Below are 24,917 nucleotides of genomic sequence, written 5' to 3'. Positions count from 1 at the left end.
GGATTGAATAAAAGACCACCATGAACCCTTTTCAAACTAATTCAGTTTAATTTCATGGTATATTTTATTAGAGTACGGTTAATCCCTTGATGCTGAGACAAGAAGGTAACTGCAAGGGTTCCAAAACACTTGCAAATCAGGAGAATTTATGCAAGAAGGGTTTCAAAAATGAAAGGAGGAGATCACAATTAAACACCAACCATAGTGGATTAATTCTCACCATAAATTTGAAAAGGTCTGCGCTCTGTGTGTGATCAGTTGTGTTGTTTGATTAACAGGAAACAAAATGAACACACCAAAGGTAAGGAAAATCCGTCTGTATACCAAAACTCAAGATCTGCGTCATTTAGCCTTCTGCACAATCTCACATGGCTGACTCCAAGTTGACTTGACCCCCGTGAAAGGTCCAACCCGCTGCACAGCTAGTGTGCAATATTTCAGACCGGCATTACTAATGTGGAAGAGCATAAAAACATTCTAATGGGTGAAGATAAATAGAAGTGTGGACGACAATCAGTGAACGTTCATTATAAACTCCAGTGCCTGTGTCTGGCCTGTGCTCTTAATGCTTCAGCAATGAATTAAAAAATATCAACTGATGACCGACAGCACCCTTGAGGTTGTAACACAGGGTGGAGATCAAGTGTGAAAACATCTTTAAGGGACAACCTCTTCCACCTGACCAAAGTGCTCCTCGGCTGTGGCCATCTCACCATCGTCAGTTCCTATGAGGCCTTGAGGAGTATCCAAACTGCAGCTCTTCCTTTCCATCTTCCCGTACTGCTTTTGTTATTACTAACCTTATGGCGTGTCATAACACTCGGGGTTCACACTATGCAAAGTTAAAGTCCACAACATGAAAGAGCAAGTCCCAACCTGGGGTGGTAGCTGGTGGGGAGTATGCGCTGATGGCGTGTTGCTGCACCCACCACATGACAAACCCCCTGGATTGGAATCCGAGTGCAGCGGGTGACACCTCAGCACCACAATGCAACAGTGGGTGTTTATTTATTTACAGTAATCCCTCGCTATATCGCACTTCGACTTTCGCGGATTTTATGTGTAAGCATATTTAAATATATAATCGCAGAGTTCGTGGGTTTCAGTGGACAATGGGTCTATTAATTTCTGGTACATGCTTCCTCAGTTGGTTTGCCCAGTTGATTTCATACAAGGGACGCTATTGGCAGATGGCTGAGAAGGTACCCAATCAGAGCACGTATTACGTATTAAATAAAACTCCTCAAATATATTGTGAGCAGGGGGGCTGTTTGCACCCCTAGAGGATACGGATGCTTGTCTAAAAAAACACTGAAAGACTACCTTCATATTGCTCCCATCCTTGCTGGGCTTACTTGCGGCTGCTTTTTTGCGCGATATACTTCCCGCACGGTGCTTCGCATACTTAAAAGCTCGAACAGCACCTATTGATTTTTTGATTGTTTGCTTTTCTCTCTCTCACTCTCTGACATTCTCTGCTCCTGACACGCACTCCTTTGAAGAGGAAGATATGTTTGCATTCTTTCAATTGTGAGACGGAACTGTCATCTCTATCTTGTCATGGAGCACAGTTTAAACTTTTGAAAAAGAGACAAATGTTTGTTTGCAGTGTTTGAATAACGTTCCTGTCTCTCTACAACCTCCTGTGTTTCTGTGCAAATCTGTGACCCAAGCATGACAATATATAAACATATGGTTTTTACTTTGTGGATTTTCACCTTTTGCGGGGGGCTCTGGAACGCAACCCCCGCGATTGAGGAGGGATCACTGTATTTATGACTAGCCGACGCCCGTCGTAGCATACGCCGGTGTAAGAATAGGAATGGAAAACGGTGAGAAAGGAATTCAGAAATCAAGAAGAAATAAATACTTCTTGAAAGACGCAGTTGTGAATAGGTGTTTTGGTGGAGACGACAGATAATGAGTCGAAAGATCTAACCCTACAAAAAGCCACGTACAACTGACCACGGCTGAAGACTGCTTGTTGTAGATTAACGCAAATCTTTACAAACATTTGTCCTTGGGACTTGTTGATAGTTATGGAGAAGGCGAGTCTGAGTGGGAATTGTGCGCGTTTAAATTTAAAAGGGAGATTGGTGTCGGAAGGAAGGAGAGAGATTCTGGGAATGAAGATTGTTTCAGAATTCTGGATAGCGATCAGTTTGCACTCAATAATATTTGTATGTATTCGGGTAACGAGGAGTCTTGCTCCGTTGCAAAGACCTTTAGATGGCATAATATTTCGGAGGAGCAGAACTACGGCTCCCAGCTTCAGATGAAGGATATGGGGAGGCATGCCAGTTGGTGTGAGAGTGTGTAAAAACTCCTGTGGGTACGTTAGTTGATCATTAGGATCGTCACTGACTACTGTATCTACACTCTTGAAGGTCACTTTCTCACCCTGTATAAGATCAAGAACTTTGTTGTTAATATGTAGAGAATCGTCGTTTGTGACGCTCAGTATTGGTAGCAAGTTCTTGGGGAGTCACAGTCGAGAAATTAATATCACCGTAAAGTTGAGCAACTGGGTCTGGTTGTTGTGGTAAACATTGAGAAGGTAGTTCTGCCGTGTCTCTAGTTTTACCTTCCCGAACTTGAAGAAGCCATTGAACAAACTGAGTTTCACTTTTGAGAGCTCTCATATTTTTTGTGACTTTTAGGACTTTCATTTCGTTCCACAGCCTGTGTTTGTTGATGGAAGAGGCAACAGTGAGGGCTCAAGAACCGTGGAAGATAGATAACAGGCAGTATTTGGCAGAAATTAGGGAGACTGTTGCTCATTTTATAACAAAGGCTTAGGAAACAACCATCGCAGTATAACGAAAATAGGAAGGAGCGAAACCAATGCCAATGGTCGACAAGAGTACCTTCCTGCAGCAGGCTACGGAAAAGACTCCCAGGCGCACACGTGGCTGAAGTGAAAGGTGACACAGTCAGGCTAGATATAGGGTGGTGACGTGACACCAATGGGGTCATGAGAGAGGAGCGGGGAACACAGTGGTCCGAAGGAGGAATAGGAATCAAGAAAAGCTTCGTGGGGGTGTATGGGAGGGCCTCAGGCAGCGTGGAGAAAAGTTTGGAAGAGCAGGAACAGGAATCGAGAAATGCCGTGTTGGCGGGACCGCTTTTGAAGAGGAAGTGGGACGAACCAGAAGAGAAATATATAGAAGAGATGGTGGCTAGAGTGCCAATCCTGCCACCAACCCTCAAGTTTTCCCCGTACGTTGGAAGACCTGCTTGCAGATTAACGTCATACCCAAGACAAAGCAATCGCAGGTTAAGGCTCTTGCTCAAGGGCCCAATGGAGAGTCACTTCTGGTGTTTACAGGATTTGAACTGGCAACGTTCTGATTGCCAACACAGTGCTAGCATGAAAAGTACTCGAGACACACACATGTGGCAGTACTTACTGACAGACAGGTGCCGGCTCCTGGGCTCTGGGGGCTGGAAGGCTGCGGTGACATCTCCCACGGACTGGGATGCTTTGATGCGCACTTGCTTGGGAAGGCTATGTGAAGTCACCTGTGGGTTAAACAGTCACAAGACATTCATTTAGACAAGCAAACCCAAGCAATGCTACTGCTTCACTCTGCCATTTCTACTCCGTACACTGAAGGTCTTAATTGCACCCGCTGCATAGGTAACAAAAAAGTAACAACAATACAAACTGCACTCGTACAGTATAAAGTATACGGTACGGTAGATGACCCTGCACAGACATATCAGTACAAACAAAACACACTCTGCACACAGCAAGGTCTGAAATCGCACACTTTGTGTTAATGGGGAGCAGCCCGACAATCAAGCTGCTTTTACCAACTCAACATACAAACGACTTGAGGATTAAAAAGCATTTGAAACTTGCTGGTATGTGCATTGATGCTGCAGAGGAGCACAAGAGACGACCTGATATTCTACCAGTTTAGAGATCACAACATTTTGGTTCACTGGATGACAGTTTAAATGGCTGCTCCTGGCACCCGTCAAACAAGAGTTGCTGCCCTTGCCAATGCCACCCCTAATTCTCCGAAAAATGAACCTCAACATGTCTGGTATCGTGCCAAAAACATTTATTTACTAACAGTTTAATAATAATAATAATAATTTTTTGCATTTATATAGCGCCTTTCTCACTACTCAAAGCGCTTAGCAATTGCAGGTTAAGGGCCTTGCTTAAGGGCCCAATAGAGCAGAGTCTCTTTTTTGGCATTTATGGGATTCGAACCGGCAACCTTCCGATTGCCAGTGCAGATCCCTAGCCTCACAGCCACCACTCTCTAAAACGGGTATAAACATTACAACAAAATGTTAGCTAAGCAAGGCAAACCTCTTAACACGCACAAATCAAATGACAAAAGTGTGTAAATCAAAAGATCTCCGAATGTCAGTTTCAACTCTTGGTTACTCGAGCATGTGGACCCCAGCCAGGAGAGGCACAAGTGTCACCGATTATCATACAGCGTTTACTGAATGCCACATAACTGGCCTTGTCACACTGAACTGCAAACCCGCCAGTAATTCTAATGACTGCTAGACGGGGACATCGCAGGCTGCAGACTCTCACTAGACAAGCTTATGTCGGATACCATAAAGGAGTAACACTGGCAATCTGTGCAGACTTCACTACTCTGTATCGTACGTGAAGGTGGTCTCGGCTGATTCTTGTAACTGTTACCGAGTGAAGATCCACAGAGCGTTTCCAGAAACAATTCCTATCCCTAAACTCCTGGCTGGAAACAACTGTGCCATTTCTACTTTGCTTCTAACCACAGCTTAACACTTGTGACAAACACACAGGGCTGTAATCGAGCATTAAAGTCCACAAATATGTGCGTATTAACTTCCAAGGCCAAAACTTATCCAAACTGAAATGTGAGATGGAGGAGTCAAGTGACCTTATTTGAGGCTTTATGGGTTTAAGGTCTTCCCTGTTTAGGCTAGACTTGTAGATAACAGCAGAGGGCACAAGCTCAAATAACGCGGCCCGTCCTGGTCAGTTCGGCTTGTCTTTGACAAAAGGCCACAATGTGCATCCTGTCAGTCTGTCTGTGAGGTGTCACCTCTATGAATCACTGTGGCAGATAAAGGCATATTGCATTTCCAGCAATGTTCAACTTTAGCCGCACTCACACAGCACAGTAGTTGTTTTTTTCAGAAGGAAATCAAAACTGTGAAGTACGCAGCACTTTGAATAAAAATAAAAAAAACTTAAAAGACGACGAAAAAGCAAACAAAAACTGCAAGAAAGACTCTTAAGAATTCTCAGTACGCAAAGGGTTAAAAGTTGACCAGTAAAAGTGCCAGCAAGCAGCTCAATCCTGTTGTTTACCAGTCCTGCCTGGCTCCTTCTCCGACCTCCCAGCATATCCAGTGGACTCCAACTAGAGACTGAACCTCACCTGACATAGGGAACCAAGAACAGCGCTGCACTTGTGACATGCTTCACTCCGTCACATGTCCTATAACATCGGAACTGGCCCTCCATTAGACAACATGGTGGCACTCTGGGGCAGGGGTCCTAAACCATGACCCGGACTGTGCTGGATTTGGCTCCAAAGAATGTCTCGATAAGATTATTTATTCACATGCTCATTTTCTGAACTCACTTATTTGTGAAAGGAGGCAAAAGTGGCACAGTGACAGGGAAACTTCAAATCAGGAACCAGTAGCCATTGACAGGCCTGTTACAACCAGGCGCACAAATCTTTGTTTTAAACAGTTGTGGCACTGAACAAAATGGGTGCATACAGCATATTTAGTCCATTTACAAAGGGGGTGACAAGAAAACTGAACTAAGCAGGGAGAAACACATTATTATATATATATACATATACATACATATATATATATATACATACATACATATATATATATATATATATATATACATACATATATCACAGTATAAAAAAAAAATCACAGACGTGGAAATTGAAATATCATCATCAGAGGATGACGCATGTGCAACACCAGAATGTCACAGGTACTCCACAGATGCTGCAAATGGGGTTTAACTGGTTTGTTAGACTTTACCATCCCACAGGTAACTCGTCCCAGTGTGTATATAAACACAGGAACTCCAGTTTCTGTATTCCATCTCGCTGAAGAAGGGGCCCAAGTTGCCTCGAAAGCTGCCATATTGTAATCTTTTAGTTAGCCAATAAATGGGGTCATTTTGCTTGACTTCTCACTACATCCCAAAGGGAAATTTCAAGGAAGGTGAGGCCTGGCTGTATATGCTGATTCATAAGAAAATTACAACAAAATAGAGAGAGTTGGTAATTAAGAGAGGGTACCGCAGCATGCTGTCTCCTCAAGGGAATGTGCTGAATGCCAAGAGAATGCCAGCCACGTCTTTTTTTTTTTTTTTTTTTTTTACACGACTTTTCAGTCAGAGGTTTTTTATTATATGGACTTTGCAAAGACTGTTGGGACTCACATGATTTCTCTCCTGGGACAACAACAGAATCTTAATGCTCTTCATGTTGCTGCTCCGGTCGAGGAGGTCAATGGCTTTATCCAGGTCATCCTGACGTCGAAGTGGGATGAACAACTGAAACAAAGTTAGAATTCAAACAAATGAATGAATGAGAGGTAAAGATGAACCCCTGACAGAGACCTCCACCCCTAGTGCCATTCAAGTGAGAACCTCAGTGCGCAGTAAGCCCAGCCTAACAGCAGTCTTTCAGTGGTACAATACTGGCAGGTCTTTGCACGTGGGGTTCAACACTACACAATACCCAACAACCACCACCCAGCTTTAACCACACGTTAATAAAATCACTCCATTTGGGGTTTGCTGAATCAACGCCTCACTGACTTTAATGTCGCTTCGTCTCCAAGGCTGTACACCAAACACACACACAGCGCTTCCATTAAATACAGATACACGTGTTACAAACCTTCATGAACAAGATCATTGACGATACGGGCACATAGCTGGAAACTTCAGGGAAATTTTCTCACAAACATTAGCAAGTTTTTCTTTACAGAGAACCACAGGCACGTGGAATAAGTGACCAAGTAGTGTGGTGGACAGGAGGACTTTAGGGACTTTCACAACTCGACTTGATGTTATTTTGGAGGACGGGACTGGCGAGCTTTGTTGGGCTGAATGTTCTAATATAATCCTACAGTACAGTTAAGAGGTTTGTTTTATTTTTTATCTCCAAATCTTAAAACATAAACACCAGTCTAACTAGGGTTATATAGCGACAACTTCATACAAGTATTAAAAGAGTCAATCACGTTGTGCCTAGAAGATGAAACAGAGCAGCTTGTCAGCAGCTGAAGACTGCAGGTGTGTGAAGTAAATCTCAAATCTGCGGCCAGGAATCGCCATGAAAACGATGCATAAAATACATCATAAATTAGCAAAATTAATAACAAAAGTCTAACAAAAGTAAAAACAGCATGTCCGCTCAGAGGACAAGGGCATTTCTATCATCTTAAAAACAAGCAAACCGCTGTCCAGAAGTTGCTGGCTTAGCAAAGCGTCTTGCAGACGCTGCTCCTACTGCACTTTTCTTCAAGATGCCTGCTCTCCATTTCAGAGTACGTTGAACTCAGCATTTTGAAACTTTATTTAATTGTAAACAAATGTAAGCAGATACAAATCAAGAACACGTTCCAACTTTAAGGCACACATCAATGACACCGGGCATTAATAACGCTGGTTTAAGCTTGAGTCTCCATTATTCCCAGCCTCTTCTTAAAGGGTGGGTACACCTTAAATGGGCAGACTGTGCGGATTTTTGCCCTCTTTCGTAATACGAGACTTCTCTAAATATTGACTAAGCACGAGGAACACTCTGTGAAATTCACCCCATGTTGGGCCTTTGTTCAGTTACCTCATTGTTCATGTAGTGAAGATCAAGCTGCTGTCCAAAAGCAGTCTTCACCTTCTGCTCCACATCTTCATACTTAACTGGCCTAGTAAACTGGATTATTCTGTAAGAGATAAAAGGGGAACAATAAGTAGCTAAACAAATACACACACTTTAGAAATTAAATCACTCCATAGATAATAACCACAGGTGTTAACTAGAAGTGGTTTTGTAAAAGAGCCGACAACTGAGACCCAAGGTCCTCCACAATGACACCATAAACTCATTTGGGAGTTTGGGCTCGTTCCTTGGATCACCAGGTTCATTTTTTAATATTGTAGGTGTGTTTGTTTATTAGCTGACAAAATAATGTGATTTTATTAACTAAATATTTGAACCCCCATGTATGACAACGGATCAAGAGGTAAAGACTGTGCCATTGCAGGTGCCCTTCTTATACAACCCTGAGCCTTTCAATAGCACTCCGCTAGGTTTACTTGACCGCACCTGACCTGAACTTAAATATTTTACGTTCTCCTATTAACACCACCGATTCAATTCAAGTATGTGAGGTGGACAGTTCAGAACAATCAGGCTTACATTTGGAAACATTGAGTTTCCTCAGCTGCTTTCACAGACAATAAAGGGGGAAAAAAAAAAAAGATCTGGACACAACAGGTTAAATACTAAAACATGACGACATTTAAAAAACAACAAATACATTTCCAAAACGCTGATATGAGCAGTTTCTGGACAACTCCTAACAGTTGCAGTGGTTTCATGTGCGTTTATGTGGAGACAACGGATACGCTTTACATTAAAAAGCCATGCGGCACTGAGAAGTTGTGTCAACTCTCCTCTGGGAGTAGGATCAGTAAGGTACAGAATTACAACATTTGTGAATTTCCCCTTGTGATTAATAAAGTATCTATCTATCCATTTGTGTCGTATCATTTACAGAAAGAAAACTGACAGCATTTTATTGTGCCATTTCTAAACAATTCAACTGAATTAGGAGCTGCAAGGTAGCACCAGTACTGCTGTAGGAGAAAGCCCTCCTTACACTCAGCGGCCCTCTTCACATGCATGCTGGGAGGCTCAGACTGCCTTGTTCCGATTAACCAAAGGTCATCTCTGTCATGGGATCACTGGGTCATCGCTGGATGTTTTTTCCTCACCGTTAATTAAGATGAAGCTTTATCAGTAGCAGGGAGCCTATGAGCATTCAACATACCAGGGGTATAAAAGTGTACTACGTTATTGTGTGAACAGCACACTATTTCAAAAATCCACAGATGCACCTGGAGAATTTGAAAAGTCTATCCAAACAAATTGAACGCAAAATCCGCATTTCAAAGGAGTTCAGGGCTCATTTTAAATATTGATGGAGAACTCTAACGCAAACACTGGGGCTTCTCTCACACGGACCTCCCCAGAGTTGAGCGTGAGGACGTACTGACGTGTGTCCCGAGTGTGTCCTCAGTCTAATTGTGCGGACTGCTGCATACTCGATATTCATTTCAATAGTTAAAAATGTGGGGTGGAATCAATGAAAGGATTTTTTTTTAAATTTGTAACACATTTTTCTCCCAGTGAAACAGAACTTCAGCATTAACGTCTGTCAAACCAAAAGGGAATAATACATGGTTGTATGTTATAGTTAATACACACTGAAAAACAAAAAGTATTTCTAAATGTGCTCCAAATATTGTGATAATATTATACTGAAGTGTCCCGGGCAAATCTCACTCCTACCAAGCAATGCAGTAAGCAGCTCAGGGTGTCAAAACAGTGTGGACACTTCTGATGTTTGTAGATTCATTTGGAGAGTCCAATACAGAGAGAAAGCCACAGAACTGCTTATGAAAACAGAACTTGCAGTACTTCAAATAAAATGAACTTTAACTCCATATGAAGGGTTTTTAATTTGGTCTAAAGTATTTCCTAAACAATCTTGTAAAATGGTTTTCCCAGAAGGTTTACTTTTCACTTTGAGATCCAGGTCTTCAACTAGAGGAGGTGGTAGGTGGGTTGCACAGCAAAGGAAAATCTTATCTAAGTGTACTTTAGGAAGAGGGAGACGTCCACACTCGAAAAGAGTCCACTCCCGAGACAGGAGAGTCACTGTTGCACTTCACAGCACAAGACGAGCACGTTCACCAGGCTCGCTACAAGGCGTCCCTCTGCTTTGGTGATTTACAGGAATGTCTCCATCGGTTTGCCATCACGTTCACCACGTGTACCACACAAGTATATCCATAGCAGTGCCGTGAGTGTTAAACTCTCCCTGTTTCTATACACAGACAGACAGACGTGCAGTAAACAAGTTGATATTAGCAATGAAACGCTGCTTGAATGTAAATATACATGCACTTATACGTTTCAAATCATTAAGTGCACTACAGTAATCCCTCGCTACTTCGCGGTTCACTTTTCGCGGATTCACGACTTCGCGGGTTTTTAAATACAAGTGATTGCCTGCCTATTGCGGAAGTTACGTTCCAGACCCATCAGCAACAGGAGAAAATCCGCAATATAGAAAGACCATATAAATAAACATTTTTATAGTTTAAGCCTTAAAATACCCATCCCACATGCTTTAAACACATGTAAACTTATAAAACACACTTTGTTAACACATATGATATGTGGATGTTGGGCTAAGGATATGAGTAACATCTCACTATTATAAAACATTTTAACTTCATGCAAGATAAGACAGTGAGACAGGAAAATTGGTGATGTACAGGCTTTTAAATTATTGACAGGCAGAGCGACAAGCAGCACAAAGCCAGCACAAAGTCCACTTCTCCTTAGCGTTCATTCAGCTCCCCACCCCCTTGACAATGCGAACTGCGCCTCTGGGGAGGGGGGGTTTGAGCGAACGTGTGTTCAGCACTCACAAAACCACACACACACTCCTCCTCCTGCAGGCATTTTGGCAGAAGCAGCACAAAGTCCATTTCTGCTCAGCGTGAGTTCAGCTGCCCCCCTTCACAAAGCGAGTGCAGACACATTGACGTCTGATCGCTGTGTGCAGTGTTGGTCTGCGGTGTTTAAGAATGTAGAAAGTGTTTAAGAGCATAGGAAGTGTTTATAAGAGAGTGTGGGAAAGGATAACAAGAGAGTGAGAAAGGTTAATAAGAGTGTGGGAAGGGTTTATAAACCCTTAAAATATGTATAAATAATAAAATAAATATAGGTCGCTACTTCGCGGATTTTCACCTATCGCGGGGGGCTCTGGAACGTAACCCCCGCGATAGGTGAGGGATTACTGTACATCTTTTTGCTGTTAATATACATTTGCTATATTCATAAAGGCGTTTTTTGCCTTCATTCCTAATTCTTGAGGTGATAAATATGGATTACCATTTTAATAATGCACTACTTGTTTCTTACCAAAACTTTTGTATGACACACAGCAACATATAACAAACAATGAACATATCTTTAAAAAAGCCTACTGTTTACTACGCAGCGATTTCAAAGTCGTCTTTATCTTTGCTTTTTCCAATTAAAAGCGTAAGCTGCTGCATTTTAAACAAGCTCGCTGTCCAAACTCAAGTGGTGTCCGTTTTTATTTAAAGGACAAATCAAAGGTCTCATTTCCTTAAAGTAGCTTTTCTTGCCCTTTGTCTATTTGCACAGGACAACTTCTCTGGTTTTCAGTTTTTTACTCCACTTTCTTTGGCCGGAGTTATACTTTACGTGACGCATGCTGCAGCGGATGCTCCTGCTACGCAAGCGTTGAAGTGTTTATACTCGCGCGCATACTTTACATAAATCTGGAGGAATCTGCCAGGTGGCAGTGCGAAATATCATCACAGTGAGAACATGTTCGGCTTCTCTGTGTTGTGAATTGCCTAGAACACCCATTAAATTCCGATGACACCTTACCGTAATGTCTCTGAAAAGGATGTTTATTGATTAAATCCAGGGATGTGTCCATTCCAGCAAGCATTGGGCACAAGTGAGAAACAATCCCTGGACAAGACCTCGGCTCATCACAAGGTGAATACAAGCACACACACACAGGCATCATTTTAGCGGCACCAAATCCCCAAATCTGCATATCTTTGGAGCTCACTGAGGAAACCCAGCAGGAAAACATGGAAACTCCAGGCAGGGAACACCAGCGACGTGACTCTGTGCAAGACAGCAGCGCTAACACTTCGCCACTGTGTCACCCCATGTATAATTATTAACAGTATTGGTTACTTAAACAAAATTACCGATTTATCTGTAAAATGTAATATACATAATTTAATGCTTTTCATCATGAAAGTGATATCCAGTATAAATCTAAGGATTCTAAATGTGCACAGAGTTGGAATATCAGACATTTAATGTGCTCAGTGTGGTGATCTATTGCTGGCGATTCACTGCTGTCAGGAGCAGAGGAAGCCCTAGAAAAAAAGATGGCACAGAAGACAGAAGGTGAGACTTTTAAAACGTAACGTGTCATTACGATTGGGAATATGCGACGCTTGAATATAAAAGCACCACGGATACATCTGTAGGTCGGCATTTTGGTTCACCACATCAAATCATTTATCAAATATCGAAGAGCGCACACCGATCTTGTAGGATCCGCAAAGCGGCTTTCTGTCACATGTAGATAGCAAACAGAGACTCTGACATCACATTCCAGCTTTTAGCACACTGCGCCCCCCCAACTTTTTGCTGACTCGCGCACGCGTCACGTTAATTTCTGAGGACTTGCTCAGAGGACGCATCAAATAAACGCCAGAACGCGTGGCGGCCATGATGCGAGCGAGTACGCGTTCTGAGCGTGAAGTATAAATGAGCCCTTAAAGGTAAAGGCCTGTGGTTCACTGACTGGCTCAACTACCATAACACCTCACAGAAAGGAGCACTGCAACTAAATTACCATACAGCTTAGAAAAGCAGGGCCTGAAGATATCAGGTTTTGTGACCAATCAGTGATAGTCTTGGTAGGAAGAGGGCTGGTTATTCACTTGTGGAAAGGTGTGAGCAGCTGCCCAGGTGAAGGAGGGTCTTGTCCGTTAGTGAGAGTTGAGGTGATACTAAAACTGATTGCCTACATCCCCTTCCTCATCCTCATGGCTCTAGCTGGTGTTCCCAACAATGACATCTTGAGTACATGTGGCTAAAACTGAGGTTCCAGTGGAATGTCGCCTCATTCCCTTTCTTTGATAGGATGAAGAGTCCATCAAGAAAAGAGAGCCTTCAAACGTAACTGCTGCTTCTCCAGGAGGAGAGGACCCAGTTCAGGTTCTGGGGTATGCAGTTAGAATGTCCCTGGACATCTCCACCCTGGGTGGGGAAGAAGCAACAGGGCAGGGCATGCTGGAGGGGCTCTCATCAGGCCCGGTCTTAGGTATTATGGGGCCCTAGGCGAAAGGGGGGTCCAGGAGCCCCCCTGGAAGCTCTGCGAAATGCGTGAAAATTAGACCAAGGAGACGTTTTCTTGTAACGTTACAAGGTCATCACCCTGCGTCCCTTTTTCGCCCAGAGTAGTTAGCTGCTACAATTTAGCCAGTTTGAAGGCCAGTTTGGGCCTTCATTGCTCTCCATACTGCGACTACCGCTGTTACCAGCACCAACTCTCACAAAATTGAGCAAAGCTCCTCTCTGAGACGCAATGAAAGCATCAGTATCGGCTTTTTTCTTTCGCTTAGCTGCTCCAGATTCGTATTTACGCTTCGAGGACATATTGACAGACAGGGGTTTCGTTCGTTCTCGCAACTCAGATTGCGGTTCTGCCTTCCCGCTCCCGTGCCACCTACTGCCACTGACGAGGTGGAAGGATTTACGAGATCTTGACTTCTTTCTTCTTCGACGAATGATGAGGAGGGCTGATTCACTGATGTGAACGTTCGACCCATAGAGATCTTGACTCAAACCGCTCCGCTTTTATAGACAGCCGCCCACGCGGACACGCCCCCGCTGGCCCATGTGATTTAAACATGCGAGGGGAGGGGCGGGCCGGGGGCCTGGCCGCCGTCGATCCGGGGCCCCCCGGACGCCTACTTCGCCTATGCCTAAGGCCGGGCCTGCTCTCATCTATGACTGACCTGGTAGTGTCTGGGAATTCTCTGGGAGGGGCTGGAGAAAGCTGCTGTGGACAGGGTGACCAGGTCTGTCCAGGTCAACATGTGGACTAACAGCGTAAAAGAGAACTGAACAGGCATAACATGCTGCTGTGTCTTACTGGTGGAACTGATGTATAACAGATGCAGTATAAATGCATTTACAGTCAGTGTTGACAATTTGCCATTACCCAGACACACACATTAGGCAGAACCACAATTTAGTAACTAAGAGGAACAATAAAAACAGCAGACACCCAATTCTCAGCTTACTTACTTGAATTACGTCTTTAACGCACAACTTAAATTATCATGACCTCAGCAATCCCATCATGCTGCACAAGGCTGCAATAAGGCCACTTTGTCAGCTTACACAGAGGTTTCATGCCACCAGGACACACACACCCACACCATGTACAGCAGGGTGCCAGCAGATGAGCGAGGTTTCCTGGTTTCTGCAGATCATGTCCTGCCTTTGACAAAGCAAACGAGCAACTGTGAAAAAGTACAGCAAAGTACATCGAGCCTTGAAGACAGACACATGGGCATGGGGACTAGCCGCTTTTCTTGCCATCGGATGTTATGAATGTGTAAAGAGATGGCCACATAGTGGCACTGGTCACACTGACTTAAGACAGCCAATGATGAAACACAGAAGTTTATACATTTAAAAAAAATAAAAATAAAAGGAAAAACTCTGATCTTTCATACTGTCGCTTTATTTGTTGTTAGATTAAGTTTAAATCACTTTATCAATTGTTAATCAATGATTGTAAATGTATTAGTTATAGAGTATATATAGATAGAACAGGCCCTGGCCCAAGTCACTTTGCATAAAAGCATCTGCCGAGCAAACATACGTAAACGTTTCACTACCAAGTAACTAACAAAATACAAACTAAAAAGAAAGAAAACCGTACTAATTCATGTGAGCATTAGTGCCGAGAGAAGTGCTTAACCACAACACGCGGCATTTACAATGAGCCGACACCACACAGGAGGATGCTGGATAGTAAAATGGTGTTGCAGGAAACCTCCGCCCTTTGAACCGCAAGCCATAACCTAGAAAGTAAGAACAGGTACATCTGAGAGCACATCTCAGGACAGAGCAACATAACACTCGATTCAGGGGGATCATCACACTGGGGCCAGACAACCAAAGCCATGCGTCACCAGGCATCTTCATTTCTTCATTTGTGTGAAATTCCTCTTACTCGTCCGACTTGCTGCTGTTGCCTCTGAATCTGATGGGGAAACGGAAATATAGTATGGTGCTGGCTAAGATGCCAACGGACGTCTACACATGCTGATCACTTACTGGATGGCTGCTTTCCCTTCACTCTTCTGTCCAGTTAATGCCAAAGCATCTGTACTGCGTTGAGGCCGCGTTACTGTGGACGCCAGGTCCTCTGCTGCTCCACTTCCATTACTCTCAAGTCTTTGCCCGAGAGCTCTTGTACAGCCTGGAGGGGTGTTTGGCTCCGAGGTCACAATGAAATATGAATGACTGGCATACTGGGATGGTAAAATCTCACTGCAGAATGCTCTGGTAAGCACCTCTAAGTGTGCTCTCCATTCTAAGTGTGTCTCAATCAAAGCACAGGACACAGTGGTTATAAATCCAAATCGGAGATTTTTAAGGATGCATTTCCATTGGCGTAACACAAACCACCGGTGTTTCCTGGTCCAAGCATGTCTCGTACTTGTCTCTATCAGGGGTACTGTAGTTTCTTGCAGCTACTCCATTCCCAAGCAGGCCTGACTCCTGCAGTTTCTTCTGCATTGCTGATCTGGAGATGTTTCTGCTGCTTGAATATTATGAAGTGTTTATATGGAACCTCAACTAAGGGTCAGCTGATGCTAATACACTAATCCTCTGCTGCAAGACTTCTTTATATGTGGTGGTCATCATAAGGTGCAGTTTCATTATAGTGCCTGATCATTTTACAAGGGCATTAAAAGTTAAATAAAATTCCAAGTTCTTAATATCATCCAGACTGAATGACCTTTATTTCTTAAAGTAACAACGGACAGCCATTTATTTCTCTTTGCTAAGATGCACTGTTCTTGGCATATTATGGACTACTGTAACCAGAAATATTGGCCTACTACCAAACAGGGAGGCTCGTACTCCTGGCACCTTCTCAACGCACCCCACCCCTGCCTAAAACACACTGATAAGGAAAAAAATCCCACAAATTAACTTTCAAAGAGGGGCACACGTTAGTAAGGATCATAGTAATCCTACTAATAACCTACAAAACCTTAAATGACCTCACGCCAAACTACATCAGTGACCTTCTCCATCACTATGTGCCTGCCCGCCCACTAAGGTCCTCCGATTCTGGATATCTTGTTGTGCCCCACACTAATCTACACTCCATGTGTGACAGCAGGGCCTTCAGCTGTATAGCGCCCAGACTCTGGAATGACCTACCGAAATGAATCAGGTCAGCTGACTCCATGAATTCTTTTAAAACTCATCTGTTCAGTTTGGCTTTCAGCTCTACTTGACTTTACTACCCTTCTCTCAGTTTACTTCTCTGTCAAGATGCTCACGTAACCTGTGTGTGTGTGTGTGTGCGAGACCATCAATTATGTTGTCTGTTAGGCTTTTTTCTCTGAATTTACTGTCTTAATCTTCTTTATTTATTTATCTGGTTTGTACAATGCTATATACTGTATACCCTACCATTATTTCTTATATTCTGTAAGTGCCTTGAGCATGGCAAAGGCGCTATATAAATAAAATGTATTATTATTATTATAATTGTGGGTCAACATTTTCCATCAGCAAATTTCACTAAAGTTGTAAATGGAGAAAACACTACTTAGTTAGAGGGGCATTTAATCTTTTAGTTGAATTTTTTATTGAAATTCAATGACATATGGTCATTGAAAGTATTTATGCACTTGGGGGGCTTTGCTTGCCAACCCCAGTGCCTGTGCCACGTGCTAGCCTCTTTGTGGTTGTGTCGCTTGTGTATGGGGGGGGGGGGGAGGGGGAGATGTACAATTTAAACAGATTATTTTCATGGGAATTATTACATATGCATAATTGAACTATTTTACATTACAGAGTAATTAACTAAAGTAAAAAAATAGTAAAACGTAATAAAGAAAATTATGTTTCATGTTGGGCGGCACGGTGGCGCAGTGGGTAGTGCTGCTGCCTCGCAGTTGGGAGATCTGGGGACCTGGGTTCGACTCCCGGGTCCTCCCTGCGTGGAGTTTGCATGTTCTCCCCGTGTCTGCGTGGGTTTCCTCCGGGTGCTCCGGTTTCCTCCCACAGTCCAAAGACATGCAGGTTAGGTGGATTGGCGATTCTAAATTGGCCCTAGTGTGTGCTTGGTGTGTGGGTGTGTTTGTGTGTGTCCTGCGGTGGGTTGGCACCCTGCCCAGGATTGTTTCCTGCCTTGTGCCCTGTGTTGGCTGGGATTGGCTCCAGCAGACCCCCGTGACCCTGTGTTTGGATTCAGCGGGTTGGAAAATGGATGGATGGATGTTTCATGTTGCATTAGTTATTTGTTGCGTAATATGATTTCGCTCCGTTTGTCCCTGTGATTTGTTAATTGTCTTTGCATAAACTATTCTAATGGGAAACTTAACATTTTAATACGAATGGCATATCAAGATCTCCTTTGTTGTCTAAGGTTATCCCCTGCAGATGGACTATGTTACCGTTCTTGGATACGTCCTTCTTTCGACAGTAATTCATTCACTTGGTGGAAGACCAGACGGTGTTAACGGTTGTCGATATTCTTTGAGATATTGTAAGTTGATGTCTTCATCGTCCTCACCATCACCACCAACCGTCTCAGCAGAGTCCATTGATACGCATTTCACCAATTTGCCGTGTAACCAATTGACATTTTTGGTGTTAATTCATTTGACTTCATCGTTTCTCGCTGCTAGGATTGCCCGTGTACTCATTTCTTCTGTTGATAACCAGTCGGGATGAAATTCTTCAATAAGATTTGGACATAATGAGCCTTCTTTAATTGGGAACTTAGAGTGAGGAAAATGTTAAAATTTATAAGAGCTGAGAGCGCAGGAACTGTGACTGACAGAAGCATTCACACCAATGAGAGGTGAGAGGACCGTGGGTGTGGGTGTGGTTTGAGAGGAGGGCGGGACTTGAAAAAATCTCATGGCCAAAGTCTCGTCTCGGTGAAAGATTTTTTTATATAACAGAGAGATAAGCCTTTAGATCAAAATGTCTAAGATTCCAGAAAATAAATTCAAATCAGGCGTGTGTAAACTTTTGACTGGTAATATTTACATCTCTATTCGATATTCAATGACGAGAACCCAAGCAGCGGCTACACTAACAGCTTCATTATTTAACAAAACACACAAACTGAAATTCAAGAGGATTCCTTTGTGCTCAAAAAGTTAGTTCAAGTATTCATTTTCGGAACCCACTCACTCCAATTTTATGTTGGCAGTCAAGAGTCGATCCCAGCAGCATGAAGTGCAAGGCAGGAACAGAACTTGGATGGGCCGAGTGTGAATGCGACCGAACCTCTGAAGTCAATAAGCGGGCACATCCTTTAAAACTGTGACACCAACAAAACGTTTCCTCTTGTAACAAAATGGAGACTCACAGAAGACAAACCTGCTCATTAAACCTTACAAAAATGTCAGGAACCACCACTCCAGGAATCCCTCCACGAACAGCCCACTTCAGGGCCTGCCAGAGCAGTTCTCCTGGGCTGAGATGTGGACTTGGACCAAACATAATTTACAACCAAAAAAAAAGTCTTCCTTCTAATGAATGATTTGGCTGATTTGATGAGATTTCCAGGATTACCAGTACACTAAAGGAACCAACTTATGAGCACAAGGCATCAGTTTCTCAGAAACATTCTGACAGGAGTCTGATTGTACTGCTCAGTCAGAGACAACTTAAAACGCAGCAGGGATGACGTTATTTTGATGGTAGGCCTTTCTTATTGCAAATATGGCCTTTTGTTAGCGTCAAAAGAATTACAACATACGGGACCTTCCAGCTCTCCTGAAAACTTAATGTGAAAGGTTAATATTCTCAACAAGGGATCTTTCAAGCTGCTTTCCAACAAATCCCCTACTACAGTATTTGAGATGCGTGAAAACTGAATGAGTGCTAAAAGCAGTGTGTGCAGGTTGTCTTCTATACACAGCATAACGGCACAAACGTCTGTTATCAGGCAGACTGCGTCCATTAAAGCTGCGGACCACTAAATCATCCCCTTTCACTGTAAAATGTTGATGTGAAACAAACAAATTACTACAATGTGTTGTCTTTGTATCAGTTGTTTCTGTTGGTAAGCCATCTTTAAGGCATTAAGGTAATGATACATGCAGCAGCAGAGGCCTCGAGAAAGGAGACGCACTCCAGGGGTCTGTGCTCTGTGACTGTGGAGCCCCTCTGGACTCTCGTATGGCTGCTGTGGCACTTCCCTCATTTCTCTTTACCTCTATTCTCACTGCTGGAAGGGGGGGGGGGTCATTCATCCATTTATTTTAAAATCGCTTGTAACCCTTATCATCTTGAATTCTTTTGGAATCAATAAAAAACTGACCACCAAAAACAAACAATCACGGCAGGGATCACAGCTGGCTAAAGGAAAACAAAGAGCTCGACAGTCGGTGGTCATCAGCCAGCTTTCAGGACGGTGCACACATTTTAACAGCAGCACTTGAAGATGAGCTCCAGGACAGACGCCACTCAGGACAGGTGCAGTTAACCCACAAGCCCGTTTACATCACTGCTGTGCGCTCGTCCAAGGGCAGTCAGTCCAGGGGTGGGTGACCTGCTGTGACGTGTCACTTTACTGGCATGTCAGGACCCATTCATCTTGAGGGCTTGCTGCGGATGCGGAAGTAACATGCATGCATTAAAGATTTGTGGTGCAGTGACCCTTAAAAGCACTGGATGGCCTCTGCCTCGTTCTGTGACTCGGACTAAATGACTTGACTTGTTTGTGGCTCAACAGCAAACAGAACAGCTAAATAATAATAATAATAATAATGCGGTGGGCTGGCACCCTGCCCAGGGTTTGTTTCCTGCCTTGCGCCCTTTGTTGGCTGGGATTGGCTCCAGCAAACCCCGTGACATTGTAGATAGGATATATTGCGGGTTGGAAAATGGATGGATGATAATAATAATAATAGTTGTGAGCAGTTGTAAAGTATCATTGATTAACTTAGTCTCCTAGGAAAAATGTCTCAGACAAACAGAACAGGACGATAAAGACTTTCAGTCATGTAAGCTGCAATTTTAAGTGCTCTAACTGTTCCTTATTGTATAGATGTTCTACAATTTAAGGTTAGTAAGAATACAAAGTCATGATAAAGTTATGACTGTGACATAGTTCTTAGTGCTGCTTTGTCATAGATGGATTGTCCTGGCTTCAAACCTCATGCCCAGCCAAGTGTTGGCAGTTTACACGGTCTCCTCGTGTCTGTGTGAGCTTTCCTCCCACTCCTCAAGGTGGTCTGTTTTAGGATCACTGGAAATTATAAGTTGTCCTTATACAGGTCGGTTTGTGAGTGGGCTCAATCTCCTAGAATAGGCTCAGACCATAGTCACAGCTGAGCTGGGTCTTCTGTTCAATTGGTCTACTGCATCATTTCAAAAAATCTATCAAAACAGAACAAAAAACTGTAGGCCTTTACTGAAAAAAACTTGTAAAACTGCAAACACGAACTCCGCCAAGGCTCTCATTTGACTTATCAGCTTTCCATGAAATCCTCCATGTGGTCCTCTAAATCTTCTTTTCTGTCCTCCTCATGATTTTACAATTTCTAACTACTCCCACACCAATATTATTATTTATACACACACATACACTGTACATGTATATCTCCATTATAAAAGGAAATCCTGGGATGAGACTTTCTCAGATAATTTCAGGTCCCGCGAGACGAGACTTTGTGCCAAAGATTTTGAGAAGTCCCGCCCTCCTCTCAAACATTTATAACCACGCCCACCGTCCAATCACTTCTCATTCGTGTCAACGCTATTGTCAGACACAGATCCTGTGCTCTCAGCTCCAAGCGGGGTCGGAAATAAAAGACAAAGCGGAACGTCCTAAAGAGGTTCAAAAACATTGGCATGATACACATGCAGAGCAGGTTAGAGATTATGAAAGTACTAAAATTCAAAAGTCTCAAAAAACATAGTAAAGATGACATGAGCACTAACAAACGGAAAGTATGACTCAGTGAAATAACGAAACAGCAAAAAGAGATTGAATATATGGACACAGGTGATATGACAGAAGTATGTAGATATTGTTCAGCTTTAAACTTTAAGTCGGAGACTTGGCAACACGAACTAGACGATCTACATCAGGGAAAAGTCGTAAATGAAAAGGCGTATCCGTGAGAATTAAAAGATTTGTTGTTTGGGGAAAGTGAAATCCACATACACGAGTGGCAGAGACGTGATGTGGTTGGCGGGTAGGCGAGTGAAGCCCCCTAGTATGTATGTGTGTGTGTGTGTGTATATATATTATAATGTATTATTAATTATATACTGTATATATATATATATATATATATATATATATATATATATATATATATATATATATATATATATATATATATATATATACACACACACACACACATATACATATACATATACATATACATATACATATATATATATACATATATATACAAGGCAAAATTCCTCCAGAGCGCTGTAAAAGACTCATTGCAAGTTATCGCAAACGCTTGATTGCAGTTATTGCTGCTAAGGGTGGCCCAACCAGTTTATTAGGTTCAGGGGGCAATTACTTTTTCACACAGGGCCATGTAGGTTTGGATTTTTTTTTCTCCCTAAATAATAAAAACCACCATTTACAAACTGCATTTTGTGTTTACTTGTGTTATATTTGACTAATGGTTAAATGTGTTTGATGATCAGAAACATTTTGTGTGACAAACATGCAAAAGAATAAGAAATCAGGAAGGGGGCAAATAGTTTTTCCACACCACTGTATATATAATATCCAGGCCTGTCATATCTGATGCACAATATTTAACTCAGAGCAAAGTGAGTAATACAAGTGTGGCAGTAAATACAAAGAAGGTTGTCCCTCATTGGCTGAGAGTCATTCTAACGGATGACCATTTGAGTGAGTCGCAGAGCATACGTTCACCGGGATGAAGGATTTATTAATGTTTTGGAAGGAGAAGCAGGTTTGGGAAGAAGGAAAGGGACCCTGAGGATGGAGCACTGGTTAGAAGAAAGGATAGGAAAAGAGAGAGGATTGGTGAATGTAGAGGTGAAGGAGGGATATATTATAAATAAATAAATAAATATATATATATATATATATATATATATATATATATATATATATATATAAACACACACACACACACGTGTGTGTGTTTTGCATAACCTAAACAAATAACTTTTAAAAATGCAGACAAATACAAAGCCATTGCGGAGTAGATGGTCTCTAAGTTGCGGTGTGATGCCATATAAACCCTCACCTCCATACAGCATTCCATATTTCCATTTTTATGCAAAAGTAAAAGAAGATTTGGGACAAGCTGGCACAGCCTCACAATTCACAGAACCACAGGCCCGTCGTCTGATACACAAACCACGCTGCAGACGCAGACATTCCACTTAGCGATTTCTTTTAAAGCAAATACGCAGTATTAACAGAGCAAGACCAAGTATTTCAGCAGTATTTCTTGGATTTACAAAATTTAGGAAAGTATGTAAGTAGGAATGCAGAAGAGGAAGCTCATAAGAAAATGTTTCAGTCAAGTCTGGGGAGGAAAAAAAAAAAAAAAAAAAGTTTACTTTCCACATTCAAATCTCCTCATAATTTGGATTACAAATCTTCACTAAATATGATGGGGGGAAAAAAGTCTGATGAAGTGTGGTGACTAGCTAACACACACACAGAACAGCACAATTGTCCTCACATGTTCATGTGTGCCACTCGTCAAGCACTAACAGGACATAAATGAGTTCACACCATTAAATGGCTTCATTATTGTGAGATGCCGTCACAGCAAACTGACACGAGGGGTGGCCAAGTCTCTCCTGCCTCACTGGGGTCAGCAGCGAGCCCTCCGCTATTTGAAACCGCACAAGAAGAAAGGTCAGCCAGGCGCAGTTGGTTTCTCTCCCATCCACCTTACATTTCTGTGGTTGCGTCTGGCAGACGTTCTGCAAACCACTTTCACTACTCGCAGCAAATCTCAGGACTGTAGCTGCATACCACAAGGAGGCCAAAAACCCAGGTTGATGCCGAGCACAAAACTGCGCCGCACTTGGCTACAATAACTCTTCTTGTTTCACTCATTCCTGGAATTTGCTTTTTATTTATTAAAAAAAAAAAAAAAGGACTATAAGCCGTTCCTTAATTAGAACTAAGGAATCTGAAACTAAAAATGGGGCACCACATAAATGGACTTCTCATTCAGCTTTTGAGTAAAACCAACGTTAAGTTTTACAAACACTTTCAACAGGCCAAAAGTGTGTGTGTGTGTGTGGGGGGGGGGGGGGGGGGTCTACAACTCTCAGAAGTTCATTCAAGTAACTCGACTGATTTTAAGGAGGACAGAGAGCTTTCAGTCATGTCCAGCGTCTACCGATCACCCACCTCATCACATGCCAGCAGAAATCACAGTCTGTAAGCTACACAGCAACACAACGCAGTGAGTGAGAGCGGCACAGGAGACACCACAGGGACAGGTACACACACACACACACCACGGCGAGCTCGCCCTCTCTGCTTTACTGTCTTTTCTGTACGGATTAAGAAGACTTTTACACAAACAAACCTAGAAATCAGCAGTGGTTGACCCATACAGTTCACTCCCAGTATCCCACTAATCACACAGCAACTGTCCATCTATGAACCTCTCACGGTGACTTGTAATGAAGTTTGTTACAATAATAATTCCTCACACATTGTTGGAAGAACGTGGAGTCCCCATGAGGCACTGCGCTCTACAGAGCTGAGACGTTCATAGAAACAGAAGGGGGCCCAGTGATGTTCACATAATCGACAGGCTGAGTGCACAGCACGGATCTCCCAAGGCCACCCCTCTCTGGGCCTAATGGCTCCTGGCCGAGGTCCTTTAAAATCAGCTCAGCTTTCTCTCATCTCTGACCTGCTCATCTTGATCAGGGTCACAAGGAGAGAAGGAGACCAATGTTACTTTCTGCTCTCTGGAATTGAGACCAGGCCTAAAAATGGAGTCTGTATGGCTGAGCATGCTGTGGGGGTCTACTGTGACCTCAGCAATTCCACAATTCAATTTACATTTACTCACTCAATTGAAGCAGTTTGGGAAGTCTTTTGAAACAAGTGTTACAGGACCCGGTTACACAATGGGACGACCCCAAGTGAAGCGCTCGACAACAAACAGAACATCACAAGACTGGTCACTCGCTCTTAGCTACACAACAACTCACAGGAACACCTTCAGGTAGAAAGATATTCATGGAACGAGTCTTGAAAGGCCTCTTGGTGCGAGTCAGCTGTTCAGATGGAGACGGGCAGCTCGTCCCACCACTAAGGAGCGGCACATAAATCGTCTGGACTGAGCGACCATGGGGAGAACTTCACTTCCCAGCAGCCTAAGGGGGTTACCCGCATAGGAGGACGGGAACGGAAGTGGGGGCTGCTGGGGACAAAAGAGGCCAGCAGGAAAGTTTAAAAGGGAGGCCTGACAAAGCAAAGGGAGATTTTTGTGTATCCTGTCCAACGTGTCCTCTAACAACTCCATTGTGCCCTGGATTGTTTCACGTTAGATGAATGGACTGTCTCATGCCTGCCTGTCGTGTGCATTAATCGTCCAGCGTCTGCAAAGGGAGCACCGCTCAGTACTACCAGTAGAAGGGTTTCATTCATTTTCCACGGACACTGTTCTTGGGATTCTCATCTTCACACCATTTCACTTCACCTGATTTTGCTGCACTGGACTGTATACAGACGTTGTCGCGAGTGTTTACTGCTGTGGTTTGTTTGTGTTTATTGTACATCTCTGT

The 24,917-nt window shown here is 43.1% G+C and overlaps 1 protein-coding gene across 1 annotated transcript in view; it reads right to left on the bottom strand.

The window, feature by feature from the left end:
* The window catches only part of map3k3 (mitogen-activated protein kinase kinase kinase 3), a 70,853-nt gene that overhangs the window by 21,677 nt on the left and 24,259 nt on the right, over nucleotides 1-24,917 (bottom strand). Inside the window, exons 5-7 of the mRNA XM_028819897.2 lie at nucleotides 7,851-7,950; nucleotides 6,440-6,553; nucleotides 3,411-3,522 (exon numbers count right to left, since the gene is read on the bottom strand). Coding sequence (XP_028675730.1) covers nucleotides 3,411-3,522; nucleotides 6,440-6,553; nucleotides 7,851-7,950 — 326 coding nt within the window. The remainder of the gene's footprint in view (nucleotides 1-3,410; nucleotides 3,523-6,439; nucleotides 6,554-7,850; nucleotides 7,951-24,917) is intronic.

This window comes from Erpetoichthys calabaricus, chromosome 14 (assembly GCF_900747795.2).
Source record: "Erpetoichthys calabaricus chromosome 14, fErpCal1.3, whole genome shotgun sequence".
Taxonomy (NCBI): domain Eukaryota; kingdom Metazoa; phylum Chordata; class Cladistia; order Polypteriformes; family Polypteridae; genus Erpetoichthys; species Erpetoichthys calabaricus.
Note: the sequence above shows the minus strand (reverse complement) of the source record. Positions and strands in the feature narration are given on the sequence as shown.